The sequence below is a fragment of the Fundulus heteroclitus genome, unplaced genomic scaffold (genome assembly GCF_011125445.2).
Source record: "Fundulus heteroclitus isolate FHET01 unplaced genomic scaffold, MU-UCD_Fhet_4.1 scaffold_408, whole genome shotgun sequence".
Taxonomy (NCBI): Eukaryota; Metazoa; Chordata; class Actinopteri; order Cyprinodontiformes; family Fundulidae; genus Fundulus; species Fundulus heteroclitus.
In genome coordinates, this window is record NW_023396822.1 from 37,064 (window position 1) to 53,521 (window position 16,458).

Genomic DNA, 16,458 nt, shown 5'->3' on the forward strand with positions numbered 1-16,458 from the left:
TTATCATGTGTATCTGTTATTGGCATGCAATAAATCATGAGGAAGAAATTAAGTTTAGTCATGATAAATTTTAAAAATGTCTTTGAAACATGAATTTAGATATTAGAAATACATATATGAAAGCTGATTGCCTGATAAGCATCCACAAAAGTATGAATGAGTAAAAAAAATACCCATAACTATAAAAAAACTTGCTTTAAAAGTTTATATTTATTTTAACAGTGAAGAAGATGTTCTGCGTTGGGTTGACTCAAAAGTTGAGAGGGGGAAGACCTTTGAAATTTGTCTGGAGGGACAAGATGACGGAGAGAGGTCTAAAGCTTTGGCAGCGGTAGAAGACTGGAGGCCCAGCAAAGGCATTAAAAATCACCTTCATAGGAGAAGCTGGCATCGACACCGGGGCATTAAGAAAGGAGTTCCTGTCTGGTATGTAGTGAGCCAGTCACAAGGATGTAATACTTGGAAATCAATAAATAAAACCCTGAGACTGAGGCTGTTCTCTGGTTTATGTCCACAGAGATGATTGCTGGGATAGAGATGCAACTCTTTGAAGGGGGGGGGGGGGGGGATTCCAAAATACTCCATCACTGACCTGGAGAAAAACTATTTTAAGTTTGTCACTCTTATTTATATTCTCATATTAACGGTATTACTTATTTACTTGTGTTTACACAATGGTGTATACTATAATGGTGTCCAACTACTCACTGCACATTACAACTAGAAGACTCTCTCCTGATTCTGTAACATGAGGCACCTTGGTGTACAATTGTACAACAACTAATATGAATAAACAATATATTCATATTAGTTGACAGACTATCATAGACTATTTCCCTCTGCGTTCATGCTGCTGAGAGATCCATCTGGGAACGGTGCCAGCAGCTGGTCCGCTCGTTCTGGACTTACCGGCGCTGGTTTTCTGTCCAGTGATCCCATCCTGGATGAAGAACGGCTCAAATAAATCATGAAAAGCACCAGAACTAACAGAACCATGATGGCTGGGTTTAAAAGTTCTGATCAGAACCGTTTATGAGCCCATTGGGTCTGAGCTGGATTTGGGAAACCACGACTCTGTGGAACGATGTCAGCTTAGACCGGGTTCTGCTGCAGCTGTAGAACCGAACCAGGAACTGGACTTTTCTGCAGTGATTCCTGGTTTGTTTGGTTTGCTGTTCACCGCTGGTGTGGATGACCCGAGGTTCTGGTTCTGGTTCTGTTTTCACCATCAGCCTCTCTAATTTCTCTAATCAGAGGTTTGTCTGAAATGAACTGAACTCCGGCCCGTTGAGCCGTGAGGAGAATCACGGAGTTCTGGACGGACGAGAAGGTCCGGGTTCTGGAACCGAAGCTGAGACGTCCGGCCTTCAGAACACCAACTGGGTTCTGGACGGGCAGAGGGGGAAATGTAAACGCTGTGAGAAGCAGAACGTCTGATTTCTGTCCTCTGGGCTTTTAAGCTGCCCCGGGACAGAGTTCTGGTCACGATCGACCCGTTTTGGGTCGGTTCGGGCAAAGCTGTCCTAACAGGTAAAGATCCAGCTTTCAGCTTCTGATGGGTCCTCCTGATGAGGAACGGGTCGGTACCGGGGTTCTGAAACGTATCAGAACCTGTAGAACGTTCCACTATAACGTTGCTGAGCTTCTGAATCAGATGTGTGGTTCTGCTGGTACTGGATGGATCATTATTACCAGAACTTTAGGTCCGTTTCAGGAGCATAAACCGTGTTGTTCAGCGCTGAGGAGCTGAGGTGAAGGTTTCTGCAGGTCCAGATGTAAACGGCTCACATGAGACTTTGGGACCTGGATCTGGTTCAGTCCAAACTGGGTTTGAGTCAGAACTTTGACCCGATGGTCCAGACCTTTTTATTAAAGCCAGAAAGATTCACTGAATCACTTCCTGTCTGTTCTGCTAACGATGACGTATTAAAAGCCCAGACTCTCTGGTACCGGAGCGTCTCTCAGCGTGTCCGGTACCGGCAGCCGGCCCAGTATTCCCTCTGCAAACGGACCCGCGTGCAAACATGTTCCCGCCGTCGGTGTTTGAGTCCTCTGAGATCCGGTCGCCGATGATCCGGTCGTCAACGGTTCGCTGCTGCAGCTTTGAATCAGGGTGTGAGAGAGAGATGTATTTATATTTTGATTGTCCACAAACAGTTTTTAAAGTGATGAAGTAAATGTGGAATAAAGCAGCTCCAGCTCTACTTCCTGCTTATTTCTGCTTTTTTTTTTTATTTCAGCTGAATAAATAAATCAGTTACTAAAGTTTCTGAGCCCCTCACATATTTGTTGTTTTTGCTTTTTTGTGTTCATCAAACCTAAATGTTTCAAGGCAAGACAAATTTATTAGTATAAAACATTTTAGTACAGAGACGATGCAAAGTGCTTTACATGATTAAAATATAAGTAGGAATAAAATGTACAAACAAAATGGAACATGGGAGAATAGAAACTAAAAGCAAACATTAACAACAGTTTTACTAAAAAAGTTGAACTAATGATGTTTCAGTAAAACAGTTTAACTAGAACACTTAAAATCCTAAACAAATGTGTTCTGGAGGATTTTTGCACTGTTCTGGTTACAGTGGTTGTTAATTAAATTAAAGGTTTAATCAAAATTACAGCGTGCCAACATTTAAAATATTGGATTAATTAATTCCATGTATTTTTCTTAGAATAATCACTGTTATGTCCAAAAATAAAAATATTTAACGTAGCGTATTGCAACACACACACACACACACACACACTGATAATATTAAGCACAAAATCATTACCAAAACTTTTTTATTTTTTAGTATACAGAAATTACATCATATCAACATTTAGTATTGCTTAATATTTCAGTTAAACCTTCAAAAATGAATAAAACTGAATAAATTCTCATAAAATATTTTAAATGTAATATTCTAATTTCCTGTCTGTTAGAAATTAAATTTGTGAAAACAAACTGAAAAAAGACAAATAGTCTGTGATAGGTTTGGTGTTTGTTTCCTCTTATATGACAATAATAAAACCGCCACCCTAACATTTAAATGCCCCCATTAAAAATCCTGGAGGTGCCACTGAGTCCACATGTCCTGACTGGATTTAGTCCAATCAAAGTTCTCTGAAGTTTAGCTCTGTTAGCTCGTCTAATTTGGCTCAATTTACCTTAAAACTATCAGAGAAGCTGAACTTTTTGTCTTAAATGCTCCAAATTAAGATGAATAAAAAGATACAGAAACTCTCCCTTTAAGTGGGCTGTTAGATTTAGTCTTGTCTGATTTGTTAAAATGTAGTTAAAATTGACCATGAAGGAGTTTCAGGTTCACTCAGAGGGAATAACTGGTGGTTGTTTTTCTTTTTATAACAGAATAAAGTTGAAATATTGAGGAAAAAGTCCAAATGTTGAGAAAATGCATCAAGATAACAAGAAGGTGATCCTGATGCATAATAAGTGTGCATCAATAGAATGTTTAAATGCTAAAAGAGATTTTATTTGTTGTTGAATATTATGCTAAAGAATAAAGCTACTTGCTCATTTACACGAGATATGGCTTTACACCAATTATTTCCATTTTATTAGGGAGCTTTTAAATTTATCTCATTAATTTGACTTTATCTATAAAAACTACCCAGCTTCAGCTTCATCCTCCTTTAACTTTTCCACATTTTGCAGCATTAAAAACACAAACTTCAATAAATCTGCTGAGGTTTTATTAAGTGGAGCAAAACAAAAATGTAAAAGTAAATATCTGAAAAGTGTGGCGTGCATTTACATTCAGGACCCTTCCCCTTAAATCCCCTAAATAAAATCCTGTAAATTTTACTAAACATTTCCATAATTATTAACCTACAAATAAATCTGATTAATAACCCAAAATATAAAGTAACCCAAGAACTAACTTTAAATTCAAAGTAATTCAGAATAAAAAGCTCCAAGATTCTGTTTAAAATCACTGAGTTTCAATCAGATCATCAAGGTTTCATCTGGACTTTGTGTTCTTCATGCTGAGAACATCAGAGCTGCTGTTTGCTCACTGAGATCTTCATCGGTAGGATTTTTACTTTATCCTCAGTGTAGAAGTATGGAAACATCTTGTCAGTGAAGGTGTGTGTGAAGGTGTGTATGTGTGAGTTAGTGTCCAGATCAGAGAAGGACAGCTTTCCTCTGTCCCAGTCCAGATTCACTCTGATCCTCTGGAGCTTCTTCTGGACTGAGAGATACATGAGAGGAGATGGAGGAGACCATGCTAAGTATTTACCTTCATACAACAATAGAATCAACCTTCCAGACTCTATGTTTCTCTTCCTCTGGACAGACTCTTCTATCACACCAAGCGTCCAGCGTTTACTGTCTCCAACATCAACATCCCAGCTGTGGTTCCCTGAGTTGAAGCCCTCAGAACTCAGGACAGAATACCACCATGACCCAAACCTCTCTGGATTATCAGGAAGCTGCTGTTCCTCTCCTGAAGTCAAACTGGTCAGATCTTCAGACAGGATGATTTCTGAACTAGCAGTGTTTGGGTCCAGGATGAGAGGAGTGTAGGAGACCATGTTCTCCATGTTGCTCCAGATGTTGAAGGCCAGGTTGCCCAGATGTTTGGCCTGGTCTATCAGAGCTCCTGAGGGCAGCTGTGGATCCTCCAGCAGGGGGCAGCGCTGGACTCTTTCCACTGCAGCCTTGTAGTTGTGCAGGAATGAGACGTCTTCAGCTCTCAGCTCCTCCTCTGTGGCTCTGACTGTGTCTGAAAGAGCTGCTATCTCTCTGCTCAGAGCCTCCATCTTCTCCTTCATCATCCCACTCTTCTGCTCCTCTTCCTCCCTCAGTGCAGCCAGCCTGGCCTCCTCTTCCTCTGCTAGAAACTGATGAAGCTTCTTAAACTGCTCCTTAATCAGCCTCTCTGTGTGTCGGGCCTGGACCTTCATGTGTTCTGCTGTCTGATCAAACTCCTCTAGAACTTTCTTCCTGAGCTCCAGGTTCTTCTTTAAAGGTTTCAGAGTTTCCTGAAGGTTCTTCTTGTGATCCTCAGCAGCTTCATCCATGGGTCTGAATCTGTGGTTGGTGTGTTTTTTTGAATCTTTGCAGACGAGACACACTGGCTGCTGATGGTCCAGACAGAAGAGTTTGAGTTTCTCAGAGTGCAGACTGCAGAGATCCTCTGAAGCTCTCTGGTCTCTCTGCTGTAGGAAGGTCTCACACAGGTTCTTCAGAACCAGGTTACAGGGTGGAAGATCCTTAGAAGATCTTCTCTTACAAACTGGACACTCTTGTGCTGCTTTCTCTCTCCACCAGTTCTTCAGACACTCCTTACAGAAGCTGTGGCTACATGACAGAACAACCGGATCCTTAAAGACGTCCTGACAGACCGGACAGCAGAGATCCTCCTCTAATCTGGAAGCCATTTAGTCTCTGAGTGAAGCTGAAAACACAGCAGACAGATCGTTAAACCAGGAAGTCAGTTTCCCTCCTGCAGAAACCTTCTTCTCTTACTTTCACTTTGATTTTCTTGTCTTTCCACCTGCAGCAGTCTGTGTTTCAGCGTCTCGGTCCCTCAGCTCTCTCTGTTCTCCTCGTTCACTGTTAGTCTGCCCTGAGTAGCTGATGAAGGTAATGATGAAGGTGATCCTCACGGTGGATTCTCCATTAATCTCTGACACTTTCTGAACTGTTTCCTGTTTTTTTAAAGGGTTCCTGTTGTAATCAGTCTGGAGGCAGATATGTGGCGCCCTCTAGAGGACGTTCTGCGCATCTGCTGCTTCAGAAAAACACCAGTACAGCTTTTTGTTTTAGAGCTACTTGAATTTGAGTGAACATTTTATTTTTTCCCTGTCCTAAAGTTCTTGTAGGGTCTCCACTGACTGGAACATCCAGATGCTCACATTTCATGCTCTGCGTTCTTGTTTCTTCTTGTTTTTCTGTCAGATTCAGACTCTGTGGAGGTGAAGGTGGTGTTTGGTGTTGAGGGAAACTCCTCGTTCCTGGAGTGCGTTCCTCGGTCGCTGCAGGCTGAGCTCAGCTGGACCGTGCAGCTGTCAGAGAGCCAGCAGGAAACTGTCAGACAGGTGTGTAGTGCAGACCAACACCTCAGATCTGACCTTTAACCCCTGTTCACCTGCTTCCACTAAGACTTTCTCCATGACATTAGATCTGGTTAAATTAACCTCCTTTGCTGCAGATGATGTCCTAAAACCTACAAGATTTATTGTGTTTAATGTTGTTGCTGTTCTGATCCAAAGAGGTCAAAGTTTCCTTTAAATGAAGGATTCTACTTTGATTATTTATGAAAGAAAAGCTTTTAATCAATAATCTAAAGTAAATTCTTGATCAGTTCTAGATTTAAATAGGGATGGATTTAAATAAATGGGGTGCTGCCGCCTAGTAGTTAGCGCAATTAAATTCTTTGCAAAGAGATTATAAAGAGATATAAGATTAGATCAAGTCGTTTATAATGAGATGTATTTTATTAGGTTATTTTTCAGCCGTTTCTTGTATTGATTCAATTAAATTAAATTAAATTAAATTTTATTTTATTTATATAGCGCCAATTCATGAAACATGTCAACTCGAGGCACTTTACAAAGTCAAATTCAATCATATTATACAGATTGGTCAAAAATGTCCTATATAAGGAAACCAGTTGATTGCATCAAGTCTTTCCAAGCAGCATTCACTCCTCCTGAAAGAGCGTAGAGCCACAGTGGACAGTCGTCTGCATTGTTGATGGCTTTGCAGCAATCCCTCATACAGAACAAGCATGAAGCGACAGTGGAGAGGAAAACTGCCCTTTAACAGGGAGGAGAACCTCCAGCAGAACCAGAACCAGGCTCAGTGTGAACGCTCATCTGCCTCCACCCACTGGGGCTTAGAGAAGACAGAGCAGAGACACAGAAAGCTCAGAAGCTCACATTGACCCAGGAGTACTTTCTATGTTAGAGAAGACAGAGCAGAGACACAGAAAGCTCAGAAGCTCACATTGACCCAGGAGTACTTTCTATGTTAGATGGTAATAGAGGATGATCTGCCTCCCCTGATGATGTCACAGCTAACAGAACACCAGACCAGGTGTACTTTCTATGAAAAGAAAAATGACAGAGAATAAAAAGGTAAAAGCTTAAATAACAACAAACAATGCAGATTGGAGACCAGTAGGAGAAGTGAGAGAAATAGACCCTGATGTCCTCCAGCAGCCTTGCAATGACAAATATGATTGTAAAGTCGCTGGAAACAGATCAGTAGATTTAATTATCGGCTTCAGTAAAACACAAGAAATGTGTTAAAACAGAAAATAAAGGAGAATTGACTGAAGAAGTGGGAGAAAGAAAGAAAACAACCGTGGTTTCATAATTAAGTAGTGATTCCAAACGTAAGTAGAAAGTATTACCACTTACTCATAAACGTAAGCAGTAACTACAGGATGAGGAGAGAAATCATTTCACATGTTCAGATTTGGGAACACAGGATCTATCAGTGCACACTTTGTTAAAGGCAAAGATTGCATTGGATAATGTGAGTACTGTGGAGGTGAAGATAGACATTATATTATATAACACTGTCAGGAGTATGATGGAGAGAAGACAGCTGATCCAAACCCTAAAGAGAATTAAAGTGAAACTAGATTTACTAGATTAATATTTAATCATCTTAAACCATCGCGTTTAAATGAGATTTAATTCCTGACGTTCAGCTCCTCCATACCAGCTGGTGGCGGTAATGAGCAGATGTGTTGTTTGCATCACTACACCCAAAGAAGAAGAAGAAGAACCCGGAAGTGACGTACTGTCTGCCGTGTCCACATGTTTCTGGCTCCTTGAATCTGAATCTTGGAGGAATTTCTGTAAAAGATCCAGCGACATGAAAACAGGAGGAGTCCTGCTGCTGCGACTATAAGGTGATTATTATTATTTTTTACAAATCAAACCTGATTATATTCCTGATTATGTTTATAAGCATAAACATGACCAAAAACAAAGCAGATCCAGTGTGAAAATCAGCTGATGAGGCGCTTATTTCAACAGATCTTCCTACACAATCATTTTACATTTTTACAGGTTTGTAAATTATACTGAGCTTTCTCTCTACTGATGCCTGTAATGACCACTTTCCTTCACGCTGCTACATTTTCAGACTCAGACATACTTTAATAATTCCAGGGGGAAATTGTTGAAATTGAAATTGTTTCCTACTACTCTCCAGTTTTGTAATATTTGCTGTAATGTTAATCTTTATATCCTCTATATAACTTGATGTTCTCCTGTAGAAGATCCAGCTGGACGTGTCTTCCACTGTTTAACCCCGTCTCTCTCATAGACACAGCAGCTTTCTGAGCTTTTAATGCTCAGAGTTTATTTGCTTAACTGTGTTTCTCTCCTAGAAGAAGCCACCGATGGAGCTACTGCTGCCATTGACCTTTACTTTTCTCTCACATAGAAAGTATTCCTGTATCAGAGCTTATCGGCTTTTCTGTGTCTCTGCTCTGTCTTCTCAAACCCCCGGTGGGTCACGCTGAGCCTGGTTCTGGTTCTGCTGGAGCAGAGGCCTGAAAACTTTACAGTCTAAAGAGTCATTTTTCCTACAGTCCACTTGAATTAAACTCAGTCGGAGGCCTTTTAAAAAAAGACAAGTTATAATTTTTGATAAAGATCTGCTGTAGGAAATACGTGTCATCGTTAAAGAAACGCCCTTTTATGTCTATATTGAGGTTTAATAAAAAGAGGATGGATGGGATGTTGATATTTGTGGATAATGATGTAAAAAAAAAAGTCATAACTCCCAACATATTAAAACATTTTTAAAATTAAATATTACTGGCACTTTTAGCATCATTCTGTTGGGAAAATTTAAAGCAATTAGTCCAAGAAAAAACTGCTAAAACCTGCATTTATTATCATTATTACATTTAAATACCATAATGAAAATAGAATTTGTAGTCAAAGTTATTAAGAGCCACAGGTTGCAGAACCCCTGTGCTGGAGGTTCTCCTCCCTGTTAAAGGGGAGTTTTCCTCTCCACTGTCGCTTCATGCATGCTCAGTATGAGGGATTGCTGCAAAGCCATCAACAATGCAGACGACTGTCCACTGTGGCTCTACGCTCTTTCAGGAGGAGTGAAGTGTTTGTTCTGACATTAACACGCCTTGTGCCAAGCACTGACTGTTTTATTTACGCTCAGCGTTACTGATTAGCGCTGCGGATCACTTTGAGCTGCTGCTGGTGGTTTACTGTGAGTTTTATCTCTGTTCAGACACATCAGTTCAGAAGATGCTGAGCGACACTGAGGCTACAGAGCTGCTGTCCTTCCTGACTCCCAGCACCCGGCCAGATGTGAAGGGAAAGGCCACAGAGTACATCCTGGGACTGTCTGGAACCAGGTGAGACGCTGAGGCTGGTTATCTGAGCGCTTACCTCAGATTTATGAGCATCAACAACACAAAGAACATTTTAATCAAAACTCTTTGTTCTCGCTCTGAGTATATTTGCTTTTTTTTCCAGTGATGGCTGCCGCTTCCTCCGCTCTAAACCTAACCTAATAGCAGCTGTCTTTGCGCTGACCTCTGATCCCTCTGTTGCCATAGTGAAGGACTGTTACCACGTCCTGATCAACCTGTCAGCTGATGAGACGCTGCACCAGGTGAGCGTCTTATTCTGCGCTAACAAATGTTGAATTACTTATCCTGAATGAGAAGCAAAACAAGGGGAAGAAAAATGACTGAAGATGTTTATATGGATCAGTGTGAGCTTCTGTGCTTTCTGTGTCTCTGCTATGTCTTCTCTAACATAGAAAGTACTCCCGGGTCAATGTGAGCTTCTGTGTCTCTGCTCTGTCTTCTCTAACATAGAAAGTACTCCCGGGTCAATGTGAGCTTCTGTGTCTCTGCTCTGTCTTCTCTAACATAGAAAGTACTCCTGGGTCAATGTGAGCTTCTGTGCTTTTTGTGTCTCTGCTATGTCTTCTCTAACATAGAAAGTACTCCCGGGTCAATGTGAGCTTCTGTGTCTCTGCTCTGTCTTCTCTAGCATAGAAAGTACTCCTGGGTCAATGTGAGCTTCTGTTCTTTCTGTGTCTCTGCTATGTCTTCTCTTACATAGAAAGTACTCCTGGGTCAATGTGAGCTTCTGTGCTTTCTGTGTCTCTGCTCTGTCTTCTCTAACATAGAAAGTACCCTGGGTCAATGTGAGCTTCTGTGCTTTCTGTGTCTCTGCTCTGTCTTCTCTAACACAGAAAGCACAGAAGCTCACATTGACCCAGGAGTACTTTCTATGAACTCTAACATAGATGTCTTCTCTAAGCCCCAGTGGGTCGAGGCAGATGAACTATATAAATGGAATAGAACTGAATTGGTGCTTTTCACTTGTTGCAGTCTGAGTTTGTTTCACTGTAGATCCTTTTTGTTTGTCTCAGGTTTTGGTCTCTGAGGTCAACGTTCTTCCAGTGCTGTTAAAGAAGCTGCAGGATCCAGAATACCTGTTCTCTGACCACATCTCGACCATCCTGTCCAACCTGAGCCGCCTTGAGAAGACCTGCAGGGTCGTGTTCCAGGTGTTCTGTTGCTTCCCTCACCTGTTTGCTTACAAACTTAAACGGTTTGGACTGTTTCCTCCCTCCTTTCTCCCTCATTAAAATGCAGAGGGAGAAGACTCCTAAAGTCCGTTCAAAATTCACTTTATAATTCCCTTTCATGATTTTATTTACTCTCATGTTTAATTTCTCTTTTTTAATCAGGTTTTATAATTTCCGACACTATAACTCTTTTTGTTTTGCTTCTTCTTGCATCTTTTAGGTTTTAAATTCAGCTGCAGAAAAAGATAAAACTGAAGTCGGCCTTGAAGTGGAGCTTCTTCTCACCTGTCAGGTTGTGAAGGTTCTGCTGTTTTTTTTCCCCTCAGGTCCTGCAGGAAGAGCTTGGTCTGGCCAAGCTGGTGGAGATCTTCTGCAATGAAAGCTACAACAAAAAGGCCAAACTGCACTACCTGGGCCCCCTGCTGTCCAACCTGACCCAGCTGCCCCAGGGCCGCAGCTACATAATGGACCACAACAGGTGGGCTTGTGACCAGGAAGTCTGCTTGTCTAACCTTAACGTCTCTATTGCAGGATGTTTGTCTGACACGTTTACAAAGCTGATTATGTGGAGAAAAGTGAGACTTACACGACCACTGCAGTACCCTGGTGGTGCAGATATTCAGAAAATTGGGAGGACTGACATCTGAGGACATCCGAGTAAAAATGCTGGTCAGAACAGGAGCAGAAACTACAGTAACCTGAAATTTACCAAAGTCTAGGGGTTTGAAAAACAGCATTAGTCACATTATTGTAGTAAATTACAGGGTTCACTGCGGAGGGCTTTTTAATCTCCCCACAGGGTGCCGGGTGGTTAGATCTCCAAAGCGCTTCTCTCAAACTACTATTTTCCAGACTTCCTCGTCCTCTCTGGATAGTCAGCATAGAAACCATCACTCTATGAACTCCAACTAAAGCTGCAGACTTTGGTATCTCTACGGGGGAACGTGGGATTTTGCATTGAGGCTCAAGTTTAGTATTCAAATATAAGTTTGAATGCTAAACTTTAAAGTTTTGCAAAAAACTGTTCTGCTCCCTTATCAGCTGCACAAATGACAACTCAACATGATTTAAAATGAAAAGTTGTGCAGATTATGATTACCTGCCTTTTACAGGAATATCCTCATATAAAGAGGATTTCTTCCCTGGTTGCTGTTTTCTGTTCCACAGCAGAGACGGAGCGTTATCTGGGCCAACTTTAGACCTCTTCCCGCTGATCTGATGCAGATGTGTGTTCCAGGTGTGTGATCCAGCGGCTGCTGCCCTTCACTCAGTACGAGGCGTCGGTGGTGCGGAGGGGTGGAGTCATCGGCACGCTGAGGAACTGCTGCTTCGACCACGGTGAGAGACGCCGTCCTGACGGACAAACGCGGCTCATTCCCGCTGTCTGGGATCGGTTCCTGTAGTTTTCCCTTTTCTCATGAATCAGCAGGTATTTCCTGCAGTCGGTGCTGTCAGCCGCTCCTTTACCGGCCATCAGTGTCCGGCTGCAGCCGCTCGCCGTCTAAACGGAGGAATCTGAGCGATCCGGCTGTTTTCTCTGGATTATTTCGGTCTCGTTGGTTAATTTACGTTGTTCTCTGACCTGCAGCGCATCATGAGTGGCTGCTGAGCGACGCCGTGGACGTCCTGCCGTTCCTGCTGCTGCCGCTGGCCGGACCGGAGGAGCTGACGGAGGAGGAGAACGACGGCAAGTCTCTGCTCCGTCATTCACAGAAAAAAATAAAACATTATCAAAAAGTATATTTATCGTTTCAGTTCAGAAAGGGAAACTTGTTTACTGTAATGATTCATCCACACAGAGGGAAATATTTCAATCTCTGTTAGCTTTAATGTTTCTGCCTCACAAATTTAAACCCAAAATGAATTTTCCTAGAAAATGAAAATCTTATTTCTTTTATTTCAGATTTATTTAAGCACAGACCGAACATTAAAGGATGTTTAGATAGAATTAAAAGAAAACGTGGTCCAGTCTGTCGGCCATCTGGCCTGATTCACCTGGACCCAGCCTCTGGTTAGGCTTTAAAACTAAAATACAAAAGTATTCACCCCCCTGGTACTTTTCAGAAATGTTGAAAAGTCCAGAGAAAAAGGATCATTAGGCAACTTACTGTTTACTGTTGCTAAAAACAAAATTCATAGTAAGTTTTATGTGGTTAATAAACTATAAAGCCCAATTCTGCAGAGAATGAGACCTCGACTCACTTTAAGTCCACTCAGAACTGCAGACCTTAAACGGTCTGCAGGATGGAAGCAGCTCACTTTCCCAACTTATTACAACCTGATTTGACAGTGTTTATTTATATATATATATATATATATATATATATATATATATATATATATATATATATATATATATATATATATATATATATATATATATATATATATATAATTTTACAATAGTTTATAACAACTAGAATATTTTGATATTGCTTCACTTTTTTTATATTAATAACAATATAAATGGCTTTTAGTCTGACTTGTACCTGCAGTCAGCTTTTAACTATTTAACTATATGGACCTGATATGGTAAAAAAGATCAAACTAATAAAATCAGAGACAAACTTCAGTTACATCAAGTTTATTAATAGTAATAATCATACTACCGACTGCAGGTACAGACCAAACAGCAGGGGGCGCTGTTATCACCATGGTGACACATCCTGTATTTTCTGGACCAAAAAGACAAGGCTGTTCTTGCGCCCCCTGCAATACCTCCAAACGTCCCCCAGGGGGCGCACTGTTTGAGAAGCGCTGCTGTTGGGTCCCTGTTGAGCAGAGAGGAAACTGTGCTGCAGTTTGATGGCGTTAACAAGCCGCTCAGACACGCTGTGCTTCATGTTATCCTCCAATCAGAGCTGCAGCTTCGTTCTCTCTATTTGGCTCCGATCTGAGGAACCAACATCTTCCTGCTGCAGAGAACGTCTCTGCTTAGTGTCGGGGTTCAGAGGGTCACGTCTGGGTCCCCGGGTTTTCAAAGGTCCAGTAAAAGCACCAGGAGGATAATTCAGAAGCTGATTTGTTGTCCAGGCCTGCCTGTGGACCTGCAGTACCTCCCCGAGGACAAGAAGCGAGAGGGAGACCCCGACATCAGGAAGATGCTGCTGGAAACGCTGCTGCTGGTACGGAACCACCGACGCCACCCAGCTCTGAGGTTTTCAGGCCGCGCCGCTCACTCTGCGTCTCTCACACAGCTGACGGCGACCAAAGCCGGCCGGCAGACGCTCCGACACAAGAACGTTTATCCCATCATGAGGGAGTTCCACCGCTGGGAGAAGGACGTTCACGTGGCCGCCGCCTGCGAGAAGCTCATCCAGGTGAGGAGCGGCAGGAGTCTGAGGAGCGTCTCCAGCTGAGGTCTGACTTTACCCCCCCCCCCCCCCCCCCCCCCCAACCGTCCGTCTCTGCAGGTGCTGATAGGCGACGAGCCGGAGCAGGGCATGGAGAACCTGATGGAGGTGGAGATCCCGCAGGACGTGGAGGAAAAGCTGAAGGAGGCTGCAGCCAAGGAGCAGGAGGAGCTGGAGAAGGAGGAGAGGATGAGACGTGAAGAAGAAGAAGAAGAAGAGGAGGAGCAGAAACGGGATGCTGGAGCAACGGATGGAGAGAAAGAGAGGGAAGTCGTTGAGTAAAAGCTGCAGAGACGCGATGGATCCAGATCCAGACCTGCAAGGAGCCAGAGCCTCCTGTCATCTCCTGAAGTGGTCTTCATCAGCTGTTCTCCACTTCCTGTAGCTGTTCTCCACTTCCTGTGACTGTTCTCCACTTCCTGTGGCTGTTCTCCACTTCCTGTGACTGTTCTCCACTTCCTGTGGCTGTTCTCCACTTCCTGTAGCTGTTCTCCACTTCCTGTGGCTGTTTTCCACTTCCTGCGACTGTTCTCCACTTCCTGTGACTGTTCTTCACTTCCTGTAGCTGCAGTCCAGCTCCTGATCGTCTTCACAGGAACCTTCCTGAAGAGTCCTACCCTCAGCAGGAGGAAACGAAGACTGGATGGAGAAACGTCTCGTTCCTAACTGACCAGAACCAGAGCAAGAGGAGCGGTTTTAGGTTTTATTTTTTATTTTAATGTAAACCCTGTTAGTGTTAAAATAAATTCACACTTTTTGTAAATTTATCTTTATTTCACACAGTATTTTTAACAGTAGGAGCTGCTTTCAGGTTCATCTGGAGTGTCAAATATTTCCCCTCTTATCTTGTTTTAAATGTACAGACTAAAACAAAAACCAGCTTTAAATGTCATATTAGTCACATTTCAGCCTGTTTCCACAGAAGAATAAAGAAAAATATGCTGAGAGAAGGATAAAGTCAGCTGTTGTATTTGTTGAAACTGGGAATGCCAAAAGTATTCTCACTGCTTTAACTTTTTCCCACTTTGCCGTAATACAACAACAACCTTTAGTTTTGTTTATTAGGATTTTATGTGGCAGATACTACAGTAAGTATGACATAGTGGAGCGTAAAATATATGCAGTATTGACATTTAGGTTATTTATTGTTTCTGTTACTTTGATTTAGTTTTAATTAAAGCAAAAATCCAGGTATGATCTATAATAGAGAATTTTACTTAATTATAAATATTGTTCAATTCAGTTTTATTTCTATAGCTCCAATTAACATCACATCACATCAAGTCTCTTTCCAAAGTCAGACTCCATCAGATCCTCCAGGTTGGTGAGAAAGTTTCCTCTCTAAGGAAACCCAGCAGGTTGCATCAAGTCTCTCCAAGCAGCATTCACTCCTCCTGAAAGAGCGTAGAGCCACAGTGGACAGTCGTCTGCATTGTTGATGGCTTTGCAGCAATCCCTCATACTGAGCATGCATGAAGCGACAGTGGAGAGGAAAACTCCCCTTTAACAGGGAGGAGAACCTCCAGCAGAACCAGAACCAGGCTCAGTGTGAACGCTCATCTGCCTCCACCCACTGGGGCTTAGAGAAGACAGAGCAGAGACACAGAAAGCACAGAAGCTCACATTGACCCAGGAGTACTTTCTATGTTGGAGAAGACAGAGCAGAGACACAGAAAGCACAGAAGCTCACATTGACCCAGGAGTACTTTCTATGGTAGATGGTAATAGAGGATGATCTGCCTCCCCTGATGATGTCACAGCTAACAGAACGCCAGACCAGGTGTACCTTCTATGTAGAGAAAAAAGACAGAAAACAAAAACTTAAAAGCTGAAATAACAGCAAACAATGCAGATTGGAGAGCAGTAGGAGAACTCAGCAGAGTGAGAGAAATAGACCCTGATGTCCTCCAACAGCCTAAGCCTATAGCAGCATAACTATAGAGGTTGCTCAGGGTAACATGAGACACTCTGACTAGAAGCTTTGGTAAAGTAATGTTTATCTATGTCTGTGTGGCTGTTAATAGAAAACTAACTTTGAGTTTATTCTCAGGGTTGTTACTATAAATTCCATTTTGTTTTGGCTCCAAAACAAAATTTTTGCTTATGCTTGATAGAAAACAATCAAAACACGTGTGACATTTGCTAATAAATGCATATTATTGGCAGCAATAAAGGCCCCAAAACCAGATTTCTCTTGGAGCCTCATGGATTCGGGCCTTGGCTCCGTTTAATATAATTTCCTACAGTTCATATGGCGTCTGAAGCTGCTTTGTTCCTCCTCATATTTTAATCTGGACCGGTTCTGCTGTTTGGTGGGTTTAACATACCCAGGCTGACCAGAAGGGGGCGTCAGACGTTCAAACATCCTTTTCTTAGTTTGTTCACCTCCTCTTCCTCCAATCTGTGAGGCAGTTCATCTGTAACCCGAAGGTAAACAGGAAATATAAAAAAAAAAAAATGTTTTTACACCAAGCATTTTAATAAGAACGCGTTAAAGTTCTGTGCAGCTGATGTGTGAGAGCTCCTCTGACCCAAACGTTCAGATAGTTTCTCGTCTTC

The 16,458-nt window shown here is 42.2% G+C and overlaps 2 protein-coding genes across 3 annotated transcripts; one reads left to right on the forward strand and one right to left on the reverse strand.

Annotated features, from left to right (window-relative positions):
* Positions 1 to 3,710: 3,710 nt before the first annotated feature.
* LOC118560212 (tripartite motif-containing protein 35-like) lies at positions 3,711 to 5,874 on the reverse strand. Of its 2 annotated transcripts, none has more exons than XM_036131045.1 (2): positions 5,508 to 5,874; positions 3,711 to 5,408 (listed from the first exon to the last, which is right to left on the reverse strand). In XM_036131045.1, the coding sequence occupies exon 2, from the start codon at positions 5,389 to 5,391 to the stop codon at positions 4,003 to 4,005; it is 1,389 nt and encodes a 462-aa protein (XP_035986938.1). In that variant the 5' UTR covers positions 5,392 to 5,408; positions 5,508 to 5,874; the 3' UTR covers positions 3,711 to 4,002. The 2 variants fall into 2 exon arrangements, with proteins under 2 accessions (XP_035986938.1, XP_035986937.1); XM_036131044.1 differs by having other exon boundaries at positions 3,714 to 5,408; positions 5,480 to 5,867.
* A 1,856-nt stretch (positions 5,875 to 7,730) lies between these two features.
* Positions 7,731 to 14,860, forward strand: hgh1 (HGH1 homolog (S. cerevisiae)). The gene is made up of 10 exons (XM_036131046.1): positions 7,731 to 7,877; positions 9,230 to 9,356; positions 9,478 to 9,616; positions 10,388 to 10,525; positions 10,873 to 11,024; positions 11,784 to 11,884; positions 12,135 to 12,233; positions 13,580 to 13,671; positions 13,744 to 13,866; positions 13,960 to 14,860. The coding sequence occupies exons 2-10, from the start codon at positions 9,247 to 9,249 to the stop codon at positions 14,179 to 14,181; spliced, it is 1,176 nt and encodes a 391-aa protein (XP_035986939.1). The 5' UTR covers positions 7,731 to 7,877; positions 9,230 to 9,246; the 3' UTR covers positions 14,182 to 14,860.
* The last annotated feature ends 1,598 nt before the right edge of the window (positions 14,861 to 16,458 follow it).

What these genes read in the sequence shown, in the direction of transcription:
- LOC118560212 (XM_036131045.1), bottom strand. Translation starts at nt 5,391, where the DNA reads ATGGCTTCCAGATTAGAGGAGGATCTCTGCTGTCCGGTCTGTCAGGAC.
- hgh1 (XM_036131046.1), top strand. Translation starts at nt 9,247, where the DNA reads ATGCTGAGCGACACTGAGGCTACAGAGCTGCTGTCCTTCCTGACTCCC. An exon ending in TACATAATGGACCACAACAG is followed by an intron (nt 11,025 to 11,783) that starts GTGGGCTTGTGA and finishes TGTGTGTTCCAG; the next exon opens with GTGTGTGATCCAGCGGCTGC. An exon ending in CCTGCGAGAAGCTCATCCAG is followed by an intron (nt 13,867 to 13,959) that starts GTGAGGAGCGGC and finishes CCGTCTCTGCAG; the next exon opens with GTGCTGATAGGCGACGAGCC.